This window comes from Balaenoptera musculus, chromosome 16, assembly GCF_009873245.2.
Source record: "Balaenoptera musculus isolate JJ_BM4_2016_0621 chromosome 16, mBalMus1.pri.v3, whole genome shotgun sequence".
NCBI classification, from domain to species: domain Eukaryota; kingdom Metazoa; phylum Chordata; class Mammalia; order Artiodactyla; family Balaenopteridae; genus Balaenoptera; species Balaenoptera musculus.
In genome coordinates, this window is record NC_045800.1 from 26,682,842 (window position 1) to 26,700,551 (window position 17,710).

A 17,710-nucleotide genomic window follows, 5' to 3' on the forward strand; every position below is an offset into this window, starting at 1 on the left:
ACCCAGGTCACATTTCCATATCCATGGGTACAGATGGCCTGCTCCTCCCTTTCCCCCGTAATTCACATGGCTACTCCCCAACTGCCCCTTCATCAGGTGACCCACCGCCATTCAGACTGGCCTCCACAAAGATGCGGAGAGTCTTGACACAGAGCTCAAAGTTGTCAGGTGTGATGTGGGCAGCATCACGCACGATGAAGGACAGGGACTCCACACACTTGAGCAGGGACTTGGTGTCATGTGGCCCGAGGTCCAGCCCCACTGTTAGGCTGTACTGATTGACCAGGGGTGAAGGACCTGGCCAGCTGGGCCCAGGCCCTGGCTTGGAGTTATCGATGTCATCCTTCCCCACCTGTAAAAGTACAGAGGAGCTGAGAATCCAGGCTTGACCCTGATCTTCCCCTAGCTGCCCTCTCAGAGGGCCAGGAATCTTTCCCACAGGCCAAGAGGGGAAGACTCACCCGCTGCCCGTATGCTCACTCACCACTAACCAACCGCTGTTGACCACATCAGCATCTGTGGCTGATCGGTGAATCTTGCCAGGCCTGCCATGGTCAGTGTAGACCTCCGAGTCAGAAGTGTACCCTCGGTCCAGGCTCACATCATTTTGATGGTAGGATGGGAGTTCACTATCTGATTGGGCCCCTGAGCCAGCAGGGAGAGGGGCAGAGTCAGGGTGGGGATGGGGAAGCTGGGATGAGGGATAGTTTCAGCTCTCAGAAGAAAGGTGCTGAAGCCTGGCCTCTCTTTTCTCTTGGTCTGGATTAGTTTCAGCCTTGTCACCAGAGGGCTGAAGGATGGCCTGGAGAGCTTCTCTCTTGACCAAATGGGGCAGCAGGCTAATTTGGGCTCCTGATGGCATCTAGTAGCAGCTGTTGGGGAGGGAGGTGGCAGTGAGGACAGAGTTTCTGAGAAAACAGTCCTCAGGACAGTAGGAAGCCTGGCTTCATAGCCTTCTCCATTGCCTACTTGCCTTTATGCTGTTTAATCTGTGGGTAATGGGGAGAGGCCCGTTAGGCACAGGAAGCTCTGGAAGCAGATGGCAGAAGCCAGGGGTATTTAATCTGCTGAACACAACAACCTGCGTTTTGTTTTCCTGTCTCAACCACTGGGGCCATAACTGTTTATCTGCCAGTGTGGGTCTCTCTGGGAAAGGGCTTACCAGCATCAGGTGCATCGGCCCTGGCTGTGGCCTGCAGGGCAGCTGGAGGCTTTACGCCTGAGCCAATGCACTCCAGCAGCGTGAAGAGGGTGGCCCAGTCATCACTTGAGTGGATGTTGGCTGCGTTAGTCTTAAGGAGTTCATGGAGCCCATAGGCTACCTGGTGACTGACTCGGGACAACACGCTGGGCTTCATTAGTAGCAAAATGCGCAGGGAGAGCAGTACCTAGGGCAGGAGATGGGAGCAGGAAGTGGAAAGTGAGCACACGCGTCTTGTCTAGCCTCCTTCCCCACCAGCCTCCCTAGGCTAGTGAGGATAGTTTTGGCTAAGACCCAATTTAGGGTACTCTGTGGACAGATGGCCAGGGGCAAGAAAGAGGCAGGTGTGGTTATAAAAGGGCAACATGAGGGATCCTGTGGTGTTGGAACTATTCAGCATCTTGGCTAGCGGTGGATACACAAACCTACGCAAGTGCTTGAATTGTGTAGAACTTAATACACGTATGAATACAAGTAAAACTGGGGAAATCTGAATAAGATTAGTGAATTGTATCAATGTCAGTATCTTGGCTGATACTACACTATAGTTTTGCACAATGCTACCATTGGGGTAAAGTGGGCAAAGTGTACAGACAGCCCCCAACTTACGATAATTCAACTTAGATTTTTTTTGACTTCACAATGGTATAAAAGTGATACACATTCAGTAGAAACCATACTTAGAGTTTTGATTTTTTCCAGGGCTACTGATATGCAGCACAATACTCTCTTGTGATGCTGGGCAGTGGCAGGGAGCCACAGCTCCCAGTCAGCCATGCCATTATGAGGGTAAACAACTGATGCACTTAGAACCATTCCGTACCCAGACAACCATTCTGTTTGCCACTTTCAGTACAGTATTCAATAAATTACCTGAGATATCCAATACTTTATTATAAAATAGACTGCATATGAATCTATAATTATCTCTATTTTAAAAGTTTAATTTTTAGGGCTTCCCTGGTGGCGCAATGGTTGAGAATCTGCCTGCCAATGCAGGGGACACGGGTTCGAGCCCTGGTCCGGGAAGATCCCACATGCCGCGGAGCAACTAGGCCCGTGAGCCCCAACTACTGAGCCTGCGCGTCTGGAGCCTGTGCTCCGCAACAAGAGAGGCCGCGATAGTGAGAGGCCCGCACACCGCGATGAAGAGTGGCCCCCACTTGCCGAAACTAGAGAAAACCCTCGCACAGAAACGAAGACCCAACACAGCCAAAAATAAAATAAATAAATAATTAATTAAATAATTAAAAAAAAAAAAAGTTTAATTTTTAAAAAACTGAAAAAAAGACCAGTAACATTATGCAAAACTACAGCATAATATCATAACCAGGATACTGACATTGATACAATTCACTAATCTTATTCAGATTTCCCCAGTTTTACTTGTACTCATACGTGTATTAAGTTCTATACAATTTAAGCACTTGTGTAGGTCTGTGTATCCATCACTAGCCAAGATGCTGAATAGTTCCAACACAACAGGATCCCTTGTGTTGCACTTTTATAACCACACCTGCCTCTTTCTTGCCCCCATCCCTAGCCCCCCGCCATTTGTCCACAACTTCTAAAACGTCGTCAATTCAAAAATGTCATATAAATGGAATGATATAGTATATAACCGTTTGGGATTGGCTTTTTTCACTTAGCATAATTCCTTGGACAGTCATGCAAGTTGCTGCATGTATCAATAGTTTGTTGCTTTTAATTGCTGAGGAGTATTCCATGGTATGTATGTACTACACTTTACGTTGAAAACCATCTGGGCTGATTCTAGTTTTTGGCTACTACAAATAAAGATCCTGTGAACATTCATGTATAGGTTTTTATAAAAGTAAACTTTCATTTCTCTGGGATAAGTGCCCAAGAGTGCAACTGCTGGATTGTGTTGTAACTGCATGTTTAGTTTTATAAGAAACTGCTCTATCATTTTACATTCCTACCAGCAATTTATGAGTGACCCACATCCTTGTCTGCATTTGGTATTATCACTGTTTTTCACTTCAGCCATTCTGACAGGTGTGTAGTGGTATCTCATTGTGGTTTTAATTTGCATTTCCCTGTTGGATAATGATGATGAACATCACTTAAGCTTCTTCATGTGCTTATCTGCCATCTGTATATCTTCTTTGTATCTTTCACCCATTTTCTAATTGGCCTGTGTTTTTTTTTTACTGTTATGTTTTGAGTTCTTTTATATTTTAGGTATTAGTCTTTTTTCAGATATTTGATTTGTAAACATACACTCCTTACACTCCTTGTCTTTACCTCCTTTTCACACTGGGCTCTCATAGAGTAGAATTTTTAATATTGATGAAATCTACCAGTTTTTCCTTTTATGGATTGTATTTTTGGTGTCAAGTCTAAGAACGTTTTGCCTGGCTCCCAAAGATATCCTCCTATTTTTCTTTCTAAGGTTGCATAGGTTTACATTTTACATTTAATTCTATGATTCATTTTGAGTTAATTTTTCTATAAGGTATGAGGCTTAGGTCAAGGTTCATTTGTCCCCCGCCCCCCCACCATGGATTTCAATTGCTCCAGCAATTAAAAAGATTATCCTTCCTCCACTGAATTGTTTTTGCACCTTTGTCAAAAAATTAGTTAGGCATCTTTGTGTGGGTCTATTTCTGGGTTCTCCTGTTACATCGATGCATGTGTCTGTCCCTCCAAAAATACCACAGTGTTGATTACTATAGCTGTATAGTAAGCCTTAATATCAGATGGAGTGATTCCTTCCATGTTTTTTCTCAAAATGTTCAGCTATTCTAGGGCCTGTGCTTTTCCATCTTAGAATAAGCTTGTCTATGTCTACAAAAAAACCTTGCTGGGATTTTCATAGGAGTTGCATTAAACTTACAGATCAATTAAGGGAGGAATGACATCTTCACTACGTTGAGTTTTCCAATCCACGCATATGGTATGCCTCTTCATTTATTTGGGTCTTCTTTGATATCTTTCATTAGCATTTGTAATTTTCAGCATACAGATCCTATACATGTTTTGTTAGGTGTATAGCTAAGTATTTGATTTCATTTGGAGCACTTGTAAATGGTTTCATTTTCTATATGTTCATTGTTAGTATAAAGAAATGTGATTAATGTTTGTGTATTGATCTTATATCCTGTGACCTTCCTGAACTCATTTCTATGCTGTTTGTCTTTTATAAATTGGGTGAAGAGATCTCAGGAGGGTCCTAAGCATGAGAGCCGGGAAATCAGGTATGGGGCTGGGACTGCCACAAGGCAGCAGCCGTCCAGCCCTACTGAGCAGAGGTGCTGAGTACTAGCTTCATGCCTGAGGCCATTCCAGATTCACTCCCAATGTCCCTGTTAGACTCCCCTAGCCCTGTGGTAGGTTACTGGGCTCATGCTATGGGGCACTAAATGAAGTCTCTGTCTCAGGCCATATCCATAACTGATACTGTGGCCTTAGTCCCTTGTATACCTTCCTGCCCTCCCAGCTGCACTCAGCTTACCTGGCCACTGATCTCTTCTCTCCGGAGTAGCCGAATGGCTAGGCGCAGCAGCCCCACCACTGCCCGCTCCACAAGGAAGCAGAAGTCCTGTGCCTGGACACATAGGTGGTATAGATGGTCTCGAACAGTCTGCCACACACAGCCCACACGGTCCCTGAGAAACATAAGGGATGAGGATAGTCTCAGCTGTAAAGGCCACTGGGCAATAAGCCTCTTTTTCTGATTGAGGCTAGGTCCTTCAGGGCTCAGTGGTATTATACCCTAAGCAGGCAGCTATAATGAGCAAGCTTCTCCTCTACTGCCTATAGCTTCATGTACTTCTTGTCCCTAGAGCCCACTCTGCAAGATTACTCCAGGCTTCCATCCCTTTGGCACAAGCCCAGTATGAGGCCTGCCTAAAGACTGCCTTCTACCTGTTCTCCAGCACAATCCTCAGCAGCATCTCCAGGCAGAAAGCAGCATCCTCTTCATCATAGGTCTCTTCATCTGGTGTCACTGAGACCAGAGCCTGGAGGAGAATAATAGCAGGAAAATAGGCATGGAGGAGAAGCCAGCCACTGGCCCACCCCTGACAGAAACTGAGGCATACACCACTATCCCTGTCTCCCCTCCCAGACCCAGCCAGCCCTTTCACCCCTCTTCCCTCTTCACTCTGTACCTTCATGAGCTCCTGCAGTGACTCCAGCTGGAGGAATTTGCTTTCTGTGATCATCTTTTCTGGGTCACATTGCTAGAGGGGGCACAAGAGAGGGGTTACTGATAAGGACTAGAGGGAAGAGAATGTTCCCAAGAAGCCAGGGAGAGAGGGCAGAAGGAGTCAGCTCTGGTCACAAACCCTAGATGACCCTATTCTTCAGTTCATAGGACAGTGTCTATATAGTAGAGAAGGGTCTAGGCTTGTTCACCAGGGGTAGGCAGGGGCAGTTACCTTGATACAGTCCAAGGCCATTCTCTTGGCCTCTTGGTTCTCAGTGGATGGGCCCCGCACGCTAGACTGCTCAGTACCACTTAGTGTCAGCCAGCTCACGAAGCTCAGCACTGTCGACTCTCCTCTGTAGAAAAAGAGTACAAGCTCTAGTGAGCTCCAGAGTTCTAATCCTCCCTCTGCAAGGTCTCCAGCCTCTGATTTCCCCTCACCGGTTTGATGGTGTCTCTTCCCGTTGTAGAGAGATCTTGCCATTGGGATCCACAAAATCTTCTACCTGGAAAATCAGGTCAAGAATAATTTCTTTCCACATGCCCTCTGCATTTCCTGCTCTGCCATGCAAAGTTTTCTGGCTTTCTTCCTGTTGCCCTCTGCCCTACACTATTGACTGGGCCCCTCCAATTGATGACTGGCAATGACTTCTACCAGCCTTCCTTTACAGCTATCCCCATGGCCAAAGATCTGTGGTCTTACATTTGAGGCGTTCCTGGTAAGTTTCAGCATGCATCAGGCCCAGTGCTACTCTCAACCAGTTCTATATGCAGACAGTACTTAATCTTGGAGCTCTTGCCTTGTTATTATTGATTAGTCTCCTACCAAGAATTACCTCCACCATAGCCTTGGGCAGCAGTTGGGCTCGGAAGAGCTGCAGCATGGCCTCCATGATATTCTTCCAGCCCTCCCGCAGGATGTCACCATGACGATGGGCCAAATGGAATACTGTCTTGGCTGCAATGTGGGCTTTAGGGTTGCTTCCAAACACAGTGGGCAGGTTCTCAATGGACTGGAAAGGAAGATGAGACGAGGCTTAGGGCCTGGCAAATGTCTTGAAAGGAGATTCTCTTTGGCCTCTACCTATGGTTCCTAAGGGTCCTTCTGCTAGTTCTGCTTCAATCCCCCATAATACTGGTGGGAAGGGCTACCCTGGCTAAGGCCTTCTCCACTATTGCATCTCCTCTCTCATCCCCATTATATGAGGTAATGCTATTCTCATCCTAGGGTGTGTCAGACAGAAATGGCTAAGCTCTACTGTAGTCCAGGGGTAGTGAGAGAATATGCTGATGGAAACCAGCTCCACAGATAAGGGTAGGTCTATGGCTAAAAGAGAGGTCTTTCTTTGGAACTCCAAGTACACAGTTCCTGTCCCTGCTCACCTCACTGCTGAGAGCTGTGAATTTGCATAGAGAGATGATGAGATTGTCAAACACATCACTGAGGCCATAGTGGGCGGAGATCATGGCGCACTTCCTGTAACGTCACATACCAGATACAGTCACTGAAAGGCCAGGCAGCCCTTCCAAGTCCCCAAGGAGGCTTGCTTGGGATTCTTCCCTAATCAGTCCCAGGAAGAAACCTTTGACTCTTGAGTCTGTTTAAGACTGAGCTTTCCCAAGCTTCAGCCTCCCTGAAAAACTCAGGAGGAACCCATTCTAAGGAAAATAAGAGTAGGAGTCAGAGAGGCATGGAGGCAACCAAGTTAACTCAGAGAGGTGGAAGGAGATCAAGACCAAAGTCAAACTCTGGCTACCTGAAGCCTGAGATGGCTTTTTGGATGATTGTCTCCTCAAGGCTTTTGTCAAAGACATAAGAAAGAGCAGCAATAGTGGGGCCCCAGGTCATGGTGAAGAGGTCAAGATCGTAGCTGCCAGCAGGCACACGTAGGAATATGCCTTCTGGGGTAGCACCTCGATGAAGCAGCACATTCCATACATAATTCTCCCGAACCAGGCCTGTCTGCTCCTCAGGCATCACAATTTCCTCATTCCTGTCAGGAGGTAACAAAAGGAGTAGGTGCACTGCTCTGAACCTGACTGGTTACAAACTGGTTACAAACTAGGGCTTTCTACCCATTACTGGCACTTTCCTTCAATGAGAGGTCATCAAAACTGCAGCTCAGTGGTCTGCTTCCCTCCCCACCAGTGGCACCAAGGAGAAAGAAAAGAAGCATTCCATAATCTCCAAGCCCCCTCTCTAAGTGGGCCTTTAGTTCTATAGTAAGATCTCATATTCTTTCTGGGTATGAGAGGATGAACAATTCTACCTTTTCTGATTTACAGTAAAAACCTAAGTGTCCCAAACCTCACCCTCTAGTACCCATCTTGGGTTCTCTACTAGCCCCATAATGCATCTTGCAAGCTAGACAGGACAACCTAGCTTCTCTGCGTTCGGAAAATGGGGCGATGACATTCCACTTAGCAGGGGCAGTTTGGATCCTGGCTCAGGGTACTAAAGTTCTAGTACTGTTCAGGCTTCTTTAAGGAATAAATCAGCTGGGGGAGAAGGGGCTACCCAGATAAATTACGATGCTAAATCCAGGGCATATGAGTCACTGCAGTCTGACGTGACTCCAAAATCTGGAGAAGGAAGTAGCGTGCTTCTCCTTAACAGAGATGCTACACCATTCTCTACGCGTACTCACTTGATGGCATGGTACATGTCCTCCAGAATGTCTTGCTCAAAGTCCTTGCCTCCATTCACACCTTTTAGATTTTTGCGAAACTCCTAGAGACAGGGCAATAAGCTTTACCCCCCACGTGTCAATGCTGAAGCCCCACTCAGGGAACTCCTGGGTCTGTGGTAAATAGGACTTTAGGAAACAGTAAGTGACAAGAATCCACTTCCCTACCCCAGTTCCTCTTTTGGATTGGTCAGCGCCCCCTGACTCCCTTGGACAGAAGCTTGTCCATTGTGCCCACTGGAAAACCCATGTCCTTCCTGCTACCTCCAAAGCTGTGCTGGAACTGCTCTGCCATGGCTGGGATCCAATCTTACCTCCAGAGTCATAGGTGCATTCTGCTTGCGAACGTTGTGGTTGTGCTGGTCAGTATTAAGCATGATGACAGCATAGGCCAGGGCAAAGCAGGCATCGCTATTGGCAAATGGGGAGCCATTACAATTCTGAAAAATCAAAGACCCCACCTATGTCAATGCCCTTCTCTGGCCAATCAAACCCTCACTACCAACCCACTGGTCAATGCTGATAAAGAGGGAAGGTACCAGCCAGAAAGAGGCCCATCTCTTGCCTACTCCTTGATGGAAGCTGGCCCCTCTATGGGAAAGCTCACTGACATTGCTCTCAGCCTTCTTAGGAGACAGCAACTGGGTCCTTCAGTTGAAGCCACAGAAACCCTTAGTCAAATTAATTTGGGATGCTGGGCTCAGCCCCTGCCACTCAAACTCACCCTCCAGTGTTCTGTGAATGCCTCTAGCAACCTCTGGATGACCGGTGCTTCCCCGGGCAAGCGGAAGGCTTCCAGGTAGAGACGGAGAGCTTCGTCCAGCCGCAGACCCTGAAAGCTGAAGGTGCTACAGGGAAAGAAAGAAGGACGAAAGGCTTAAGATGTATAAGCTGCAAATGTTGGGTGCTCTATTAGCTACAGTTCCACTAAGCTTCTCCTATTGAAACAGAAGAGGCTGAGAGCTCTGGCAAAGGGGAGGTATCTCCTGGTCATCTCTAACACAGAACCAGAATTTGACAACCCCTAAGCTTAGTACTCTTCACATCAATGTGCTCCTACACAGAAACCTCATCCCTGGAACCCAAAACCTACCCTGTGCTCAGGAACCCTACTCCACCCTTTTGCAATATTCTCTATATAGAATGGAATGGTGCCCAAAGCTTCCTTGCTGGAGACTCTTTCAGATCCAACAGATATAAATCTTGGGAAGAGGAAGAATGTATGACCTGGGTCACCATCAGGAACTGACTGGTACTGTTTTGAACTGTCTGTCCCCCCAGACTGATCATCAACTATGTCCCACATTTCTTGCAGTTTCCTCACCTCACAAAGCTCTCCAACAGGTCAATGTTTTTGCGGTCACTCACAAACTCTCCAATCATTTTCTTGTCCAGCCGAGGGTTCTCTCTCAGCCACTGGGCTACCTCTGTGTTGTCCATTGGGATGGTGAGGAGACCTTTCTCTTGCAGAAACTGGATCCCCTTCTTTGGTTTCTGGTTGAACTGCTCTGTGCCAGTGATCAGCAGCTAGAGAAGAAATACAGGAGGTGTCAAAAGCTGCTCTGCCCCTAAACCAGACAAGGGCAGGTCTCCATCACAGTCCACAGCTGGTAACCTAATGGGCTCCTAGGACATGGTTCTAAGTCACTCCAGAACTAAGGCTGAACCATATTGGCCCCTAGCTTTCCCCAATCTCCATGTTTAACTAGAAGTAGCTGAGGAGCTCCTTTTTACTCCTTTTCTGAGTGCTAAAGAGGCATAGCACTCTCCTCCAACCTGAGAATCAGAGAAAAAAAACAGAAGAAAGAGACTAGAGAAGGTTTTCTTTTCTCTCCAGTATTAGAGCCGTTCCTGGTATCTGTTTATAGACTAGCTCGGATTCCCCTTCTTTCTTTGGCTTCCTAGCTCTTAAGGCCCTGTGGTTTGAAAGACAAGGTGAACTAACTGCGATGATAACTTTTTGACTGTCTAGTCACAGCCCTGCAATCAAGGGCACACATAAACCGAAGTCATTTAGGCTGGCCTTACGAGGAAGAAAGGGTTAAATAGAAGGTTTTCTTTGTGTTAGAAAACCAAAAAGTACAGTTATTTGAACTTTACTAAAAAGCACCAGAATAAATGTCAATTCCCTTTTATTGTCAATCATCACCCCAGAGCTCGAGATGACCAATAACCTTCGGTGACCCACAGGATACCAGCTCCCAGGGCTCTTGTCACCACAAGTAACACTTGACTCTCAGCTAGGGCAGCATTTGCCCAGGAGTACACGATAGGAGATGCCGATTACATGGCTTAGGAGTAAGGAAAGGGCTTCAAAGGAGATTGGGGGGTTGCTGAAGCGCCAAGAAGCTCAAAAGCTAGCCTTGGGAAGCTGTTCAGTGAGCTTAGACTCTCCCTCATTCTCTGAGACAGAAACCCTACAGAGAACACCCAGTCAGAAATGGGTAGAGGCTGAGCTCTGGGGATATCTATATATACCTTCTTTTTATTCTTAATTTCAATCAACTCCCGTGGATCTGGCAGGAGACAGGAAAATCGAGGTGGCTTCCGGGTAAACTTTTTGTCAGCTAGGAATGGGAGGAAGAGAGGGAAACACCAGTAAGACCTCTTTTACCAGGATAATGACTTTTGGAAGGATGCTGATATACTCTCTAGTGAAAAAAAGGATGCCTCAGAAAATTTCCTGTCCTCATCAGTCTTCCACTTCCTTAGAAGTCCTATCTTCTAGGGCTCCGAATGTTTTCTTTCCTCTCTCTGGGTCTGAAGGCATGGTGAGCAGCCAGTGTTCATTCAGGTACTACCCTAGGGTATTTCTGCTCCCCTCCCCTCTGTTCTCCACCAGGCCTTCCAGTTGAGGGGGCTTAGGATGATGGACACCCAGTACCCACCCCCAGAGTCACCAGCTTCCTCCAGATCACTGCATCCTGGTTTCCCATGGTCTGCTGGCAGCCGCCCTCCACCTGGCACACGCAGGCCTGCGATGTCTGGGGCCATGCCTATAGCCTTCCCATCGCTGGCTGCTCTCTCAGCTGGTAAGAGAAAAGAAGGTAAATGAAGACTGATGGTGCAGGAAGCCAAGCAGAGCTGCAGGAGAATCAAGCTTCAGGCCAAGGAGACCTGCATGTTCCCACACAGGTCATCAGCCCTGACAGGACAAACCCAAGCCCAAATAAGTAGTCACTACCCCACATCAGCCAAGCATTAGATTCTACAATTTAATAAAAAGATTACCCAATCACTTTCCCTGATCTTCTGCAACCTCAATCTCAAGGAAAAGTTAGAGAAGATTAATTAGAGTGGAGGCAGGCGCTGGGGGTAGGAAAAGGTAGGGCCTGGAGCTTTTAGGCACCGAAGTTCTATATCCTTTAATCTATATTCTCTTTTCTCCCCATAAAGAAATAACAATTCTGTAAAAATAGCTAAAGCGTGGAAGAGGAGAAAGTGAGAAGTCCATGAGTCCTGCTAATGTGCCAGCCTGGTCTATGATTCACATCACCAAACCTCGGAAACACAGAATTAGGAGTACTTTGGAGGAAGTGACATAAGGGTAGGAGAAAGGATTCAGTGAGTAGAGAAGGGATAAACATAGAACCCTGGGATCCTCAAAGAAAGAAATGCCTCTCACTATTGTTGGCTTCTCGAGTGCCATCTACTGCCTCACAGCCAGGTCTGGCTGCCTCTTTCTTTTCTTGCTGGGTAAGGTTGTTGAGGACTTTGGCTTGGCAGTGGGCCTCAGTGCTGTCAATCACTGTCAACAGGGCATCGAGAGACAGCAGGTGTGTTGTATAGAGCTGACCAGACACAGGGAAGGCATTCTGGGAAGTAAACAGATCCAGGAGACTTGGGGTTAGAATACATTCCCAAAAATCCTAAAACCACCCATAACTTCTACATTGCCTTGAGAAGATACACTTCTTCTTCTTGTTCCCCAGCTCTCAAGCATTTCATTCCCTATATGTAGCATCCTCACTACCACCAGAGAGATTTCCTTAATAAAGTCGTCTTTCTAGAGGTCAGTAATAATGCTCAGCACCTTGGACAGCAGCTTGGTGAGCTCTTCAAAGAGGTTGGAACAGTAGTAGTCACAATCATAGTTGATATAGAGCTCAGTGACAAAGCTGGGGATGTGCCAGAGCTGCACAGTGGCCTCCAAAGCCATCTCCTTCATCTCATAAGGCATCTTGGGGTTCTCCACAGTGATGATCTCCATGAGCTTTTTGATGTACATCTGACAGTAATCCAGTAATTGCCATTTAGGTGGGGAAAGGATTCAAGATAGGAAGAGACAAATTGGACAGGAAAAACATTAAACAGGAAGCAGACGCCTAGCCAGAAGGTATGCATTAAGAGACACTTAATGGTATTCCATCCCCTAAATACATCCCCCTCTTTGTCCTTCATGATGGGGGAGGCCTGGCTCTCTACCTCGTACCTGATCCAAAACAAGTTGCCCACTGCCCTTTTTGTGCTCTCTGTGTGAGCCTGATTTGGTCCCATTCAGAGTTCCCTTTTGCAATTTAGTGGTGAAGCTAGCTTGACTTGCCTGCCTGTGTTGCAAAAGAACTGCAGACAGAAGAGTTGTACCCACTCATGGTGAGATTACCTGACAGTTCTCATATTCGGGTTCTCCCATTTTATAGCCAGCCAGGTTTCTCTGGGCACCTTTTAATTTCTCCACTAAAGAGGAGAGCCAATGAACCAAACTATGGAGGCTAAAAGCACTCTCCTCAGAAGCCACCAAATCCCACTCCTGCAGCATGACAAAGCTGACCCGAATGAAGGTGCCATATATCTTCTAATTTTTTTTCCAACTTCAAGAAACTCACCTCTAATTGAAACTTGAGGTGCTCTCTCATGCTCTCAAACAGTAGGAAGCATACCCGCAGGGAAGCAGCATAAAGGTTCAGTCGCTCTACGCTGAGTAGCTGGAGATCACAGTAGGATGGGCTATTAGGTTCTGAACCTGACTATGGCTCAACCAAGAGAAAGCAGGACAGCAAACTGTGGGAAGTTGTCACTAAGGTCATGTGCTCTGAGGGAACTCTATATCTAGCCATTCCTATGTTTCCCTTTGGTTGCCAGAGTCCCCGGGGAACTACTGGAGTCCTCTTCACTATGACTACTGGTCAGTAGGGGAGGTAGGTTCTTTCCTGGGTCCTATACTCTTCACATGAATCAGCCAAACCTCCCTGTGTTCCCCTGGCCCTTGAAAGACCCTGAAAAAAAGCCAGGTGTTCGGAGTCCCTCTAGAAATCCAGTCTTACCTGGAATAAGTGGCGGCACATCTCATCCTTGATGAGGCCCAAGAGGGTTTGGCACTGGGCTACAGGGGCTGACTCGAGAGCCACTGTCAGCAAATGCAGTCCCATGTGGATCATAACCTCTGAGTTGTGGCGGTCGTGTGGGTTGGTGAGGGAGATGAGGAATCGGAAGAGCTCACGGATGCAAGGAAGACCATAGGGGACCAAAGCTGTGCCTGGGAAAGGCCAGGAGGGAAGTGGGACTGCTAAGAAACAACTGGCTCGATCACTTGGCCTAGCCTGCTCTGCATTATACAGGCAATTTCAGATAAGTGATTCTCTTCAGGAAAAAAATGTTTTTTTTCTGGGGCAGTAAGGAGACTAGTCTCACTTATTGAAGGGAATCAGAATTGATGATCCCACCTTTCTGTTAAAAGTCCCAAGCTTTCTATTCTTCCCTCTCACTTCCTATTGTCCACCAAACTCCCTCTCTGTGTAAGTTAGGGAAGGGCTTCATCCAATAGTCCTCTTGTTTGATTCCATTTCCTGACTAGAAAATGCCGTAGGACTTGGACCAGCAGACACCTTGGGTCTAAGATGGTTTAGGCTCAGACAGCTTAGTGGGTAGGATGGGGGAAGAGCCTGCCTGAGAGTACTCACCTTCTTTCTGAGAGGACTGTGTAAAGCGCACACCCCGGGGGTTGACGTAATCCATGTCATGGACAGAAGCAGAGTCAGAGTGGTCAGCAGGAGATGTGCACTCCTCTAATACTTCAGGGATGGATTCCACGGATGTTGATTGGGCCTTTTCCACATGGGCCCCTTCCTGCTATGACCAGTAGTGGGGAGGATACAGGAAAAGAGATGAGGCAAGAGCAATTGGGAACTTATTTCTCTTAAGTATCTGTCCTCCAAGTGTCTCTAATGGACTGCGGGTGTAGGGCCAGCTCAGTGGGCTATGAATCAATGCAAGATGGTTCAGGGAAGGAGTATGATGAAGGACTCAGAAAACATCACCTGAGGCATCAGTGACCTTCAGTGACTAGAACCCCAGAGGCAACAGAGGCCCTCAGGAGCTTGGATTTAGATCATTAACTTCCAGAAAAAGCCATGGCCAGCATCCTCACCTTTGCCAAGTACTGCATGTATGCACAGCTTGAAAATCCTGTGAGCTACCTCTCACAGTGAGTCAGGCTGTGGTTTTTCTAGGTAGCACAGCTAATTTTAGGAAACAGGGAAGAACCCCCTGCCCCAACCTTCTTTTGAGCCAAGGCCTGGATAAAGAGCCAAAGGATCAAGCCAATTCCACAGTAGAAGACTAGACAGGGGTCTTTAGAAATCAAAGCCGTACCTGGGGGTCAGGTTGCTCAGGAACCCCTAGCTCGCTGCTGCCAGGCTCTGCAACTGTGCTATACCCTGGAGAGCCAGGTTGCTCCAGGTCAGTGAGGTCCTCTTTGGAGGTGGTCTGGGAGGAGAACTCCAGGCCACTGTCTGTAGAGGGGCTGACCACTGCTGAGGCAGCTTCTGAACTTGCAGAGGAGATGGGAGTGGGTACATCGATGAAGGGCATGCCACCTGCCAAGCAAAGTGAGTGAGGCTTGAAGAAAAGAGACTCTGTGGGAAACACATACCTTCCATGGTACCGTTTGTTTGTTTGTTTTTCCTAGACTGCATATTAATTTCTGCATATGCTTGGTCTCTAAAGTAGTCAGAGTCCCACTGGAAGGAGAACAACCTTAAGTCACTGAGAATTGCTAAATGGTCACAGTTTGATCTGACCTGGAGTTTTCCCTTTTTGCTCTCAGTAGAAAGACCACAGCCCCTCAATTAGTTGGTCTTCAGTGTCAAAATTCCTGAGAGAGGAAGGAACTTTTCTTCTATCTATTCTAATCAGAAGCAGCAGCTCAGGGTACTCACCAGTGAGGTTAGAGGATAAGGTGGTTCCACTGGGGGTGGGCAGCTCTGAACCTGATGTGACTTTGGTCATATGGCGTGGGGGCCGGGGAGATCTCTTCTGTTTCTTCCACTTAGATGAATCACTCATGCCTCCTGCTCTCATTTTCAGCTGGAAATATCACACCTCATTAGCATGGTATTCAAATTAAGATTGTATCCCTAGAAATCTCCCTTCTTTTAGTCCTACTGGTCCCTAGAAAAGAGTCTATACCCCACATCTGTGCCACAGTAAGAATCTAGACCATCAGAGCACATTCCTACTCCTCCAACTTGCCTTCTACTCTTGCCACTTTAAAGGTCAGCCTGAGAGCCTCCAAGTGGAAGGTGACATTCTGGTTTTAGGCTGGTCATTGATAAGCCCAGCCCTCATACATCACTCTGCTTCCCTGAATACTGGGTGGCAATCCTCAGTCCTGTAGATGGTGCCTGACCCTCTTGCAGAAAGCGTAAGGGCAGGGGGTCCTTTGCCCAAAGCTGCAGATCTTCAGGCCCTGGATCCCTGGGCTTTCCTCCTCAACTACCTGCATAGTAGCCTCCTACTCCTAGTTCTTATCCAACTGTGAGAGTCTACTCCTTCCCAGCCAAACTCTTAGCTTTCCTATTACTTCATGAACTGGGCCTAGATCCTAACCATATCCCTTACTGTGGAATGTCTACATCAAATTGGTCAAAGGTTCATTCCTTGGAATTAAGGAAGGAGTGGCATCCCAGTTGATTTGTGGAGTTAAGGATGAAAGATCATGTCACACTGCTGCTCTGCTCTCTGCTGCTCCCAACTTTGGTATATAAATGAGACCTCCTGTCCTTCTCACTGTTGGTCTTTCTAGAAGCAACTTTATGCTTTCAGATGGTAAGACTACTGATTTCTTGGACTCTTGCTCTATTCCATTTCCCTTCCTCTTGCTGCATTTCTCTCTCTCCTATAGCTTCCTTTTAGTCACAAAGGAAAATCTTTATCACCCATTGACTACTTTAGGGTATAAGTTTTCATGCATTTTCTCCACCCTAAGTTCACAGCTACTTTGTTTAAGCCCATTTCATTTTCTTAATCCTGATGCCTTCTCAATTACAGTTTGTATCCAGTCCTTCTACAGTTATATCAAACTAGTCCTAGATTGATAGACCATTCCTGGAATGGGCAACAGCAGTTCTCTTCTAGGAACCATTAGAATGACTCTAAAAGAGAGTAGAAACAATTTTTCTCCCTGCCTCTTTCTAAAAGCTGAAAATACCCATATTATCCTTGGCCTATTCAATTCCTTCTGCTATTTGAAGGATAAGCCCCCCTTCCTCCCCCAAGCCCTCCAGAATCTGGACAACCTTTGATCCTTTGCTTAGAAACCACATAATTCTTCCTTCCATACTCATATCTCCACCCATAAAGGAGACACGCCCAACAGCTGAGCCCCACCTCCAGCTCTTAGTAACATAGCAACAGCCTCGCATTGGATTTACACTTTTTGTCCCTGCATCTCCAAAATGCCAGCAGTCATATGCCTAGAATAGAGCTTCAAGTGCTCTGAGCACTGTGATTAAGCAGGAACCAGGATGCTCCCTCCAGAAACCACTGAAGCCCAAAAGAAAGTTCTGGGGGTAAGAGTCAGTTAACCATGCAGATAGGCCAGAAGTCCAAGAGATCAATGAGGGAAAAGAGGAACCTCCTGGTTTAAACTGGAAACTGTCACTGAGCTCCAAAAAGCACTCACATCTGGATTGACTTGTGTGAAATATCTTTTCTCTCCAGGTGGCTCCCCAATATCAGGAATTCCAGGTAGTCCTAATTCCACGGAGAAGCCCCGTCATTGAGATTCCTTCCCACACTAGGTTCAGTCCTTCCTGTTTCCTTCTCTATCCTCTGCAGAGGTAGCTCTAACCTGATCATTTCAATGAATGTTCTCTGCCTCCTGGATTGAATAGAAGTTGAGAGGCTGCCAGTTCTTACAAGTGTCTCCTTTAAAAGTATAGCTGTGCTCCCTGTTCTAAGATCCTAAGGTGGGCGGGGAGGGGTGAGCAGTTCATGAAACTCTACATCACCTTATCCGTATAACTTTTTATTTCCAAAGGACAATATCAGCTTTATAAAGAAAGGGCAGGTCCTAGATTAATAATCATGGCAAAATGGTGGGTAGCCACTGAAGAGAGCTGCAACTTGAGACTAGGCAAGCACACAAGTGAAACTAGAGACAAGGCATGCAAAGAAAACACAGGCCTATGGACTGTCTAGTGCACACACACACACACAAAACACACAGAGTTCTTTTTATCTTCAATGACCTGGATGTCCACAGCCACACCTCTAGCATGCACACTGTTATGAGAGCTTAGATAGCCCATACCTCCTTCTCTCCCTCTTCTTCCTAAAGCAGGGATATGGGGATTAGGGTAATCTTTAGCTTGCACCTCCATTCTAAGTTCCCTTACTTCCAAAGGACGGAGGTCACCTTTGCAGATC

General features: G+C 46.8%; 1 protein-coding gene across 12 annotated transcripts in view; it reads right to left on the reverse strand.

The window, feature by feature from the left end:
- Positions 1-17,710, reverse strand: part of GBF1 (golgi brefeldin A resistant guanine nucleotide exchange factor 1) — a 123,774-nt gene that overhangs the window by 4,455 nt on the left and 101,609 nt on the right. For 6 of the 12 annotated variants that reach the window (XM_036828145.1, XM_036828152.1, XM_036828149.1 and 3 more), the window contains 24 exons: positions 15,220-15,367; positions 14,654-14,877; positions 13,963-14,131; positions 13,327-13,538; positions 12,889-12,987; positions 12,096-12,290; positions 11,688-11,877; positions 10,951-11,091; positions 10,541-10,629; positions 9,387-9,589; positions 8,787-8,910; positions 8,377-8,502; positions 8,024-8,106; positions 7,133-7,369; positions 6,759-6,852; positions 6,212-6,388; positions 5,817-5,881; positions 5,608-5,731; positions 5,338-5,409; positions 5,093-5,187; positions 4,680-4,833; positions 1,163-1,388; positions 485-645; positions 106-352 (listed from right to left, as the gene is read on the reverse strand). In XM_036828145.1, the coding sequence (XP_036684040.1) occupies positions 106-352; positions 485-645; positions 1,163-1,388; positions 4,680-4,833; positions 5,093-5,187; positions 5,338-5,409; positions 5,608-5,731; positions 5,817-5,881; positions 6,212-6,388; positions 6,759-6,852; positions 7,133-7,369; positions 8,024-8,106; positions 8,377-8,502; positions 8,787-8,910; positions 9,387-9,589; positions 10,541-10,629; positions 10,951-11,091; positions 11,688-11,877; positions 12,096-12,290; positions 12,889-12,987; positions 13,327-13,538; positions 13,963-14,131; positions 14,654-14,877; positions 15,220-15,367 (3,655 nt within the window). The remainder of the gene's footprint in view (positions 1-105; positions 353-484; positions 646-1,162; positions 1,389-4,679; positions 4,834-5,092; positions 5,188-5,337; positions 5,410-5,607; positions 5,732-5,816; positions 5,882-6,211; positions 6,389-6,758; positions 6,853-7,132; positions 7,370-8,023; positions 8,107-8,376; positions 8,503-8,786; positions 8,911-9,386; positions 9,590-10,540; positions 10,630-10,950; positions 11,092-11,687; positions 11,878-12,095; positions 12,291-12,888; positions 12,988-13,326; positions 13,539-13,962; positions 14,132-14,653; positions 14,878-15,219; positions 15,368-17,710) is intronic. The other 6 variants (XM_036828153.1, XM_036828151.1, XM_036828146.1 and 3 more) reach the window with 4 other exon arrangements.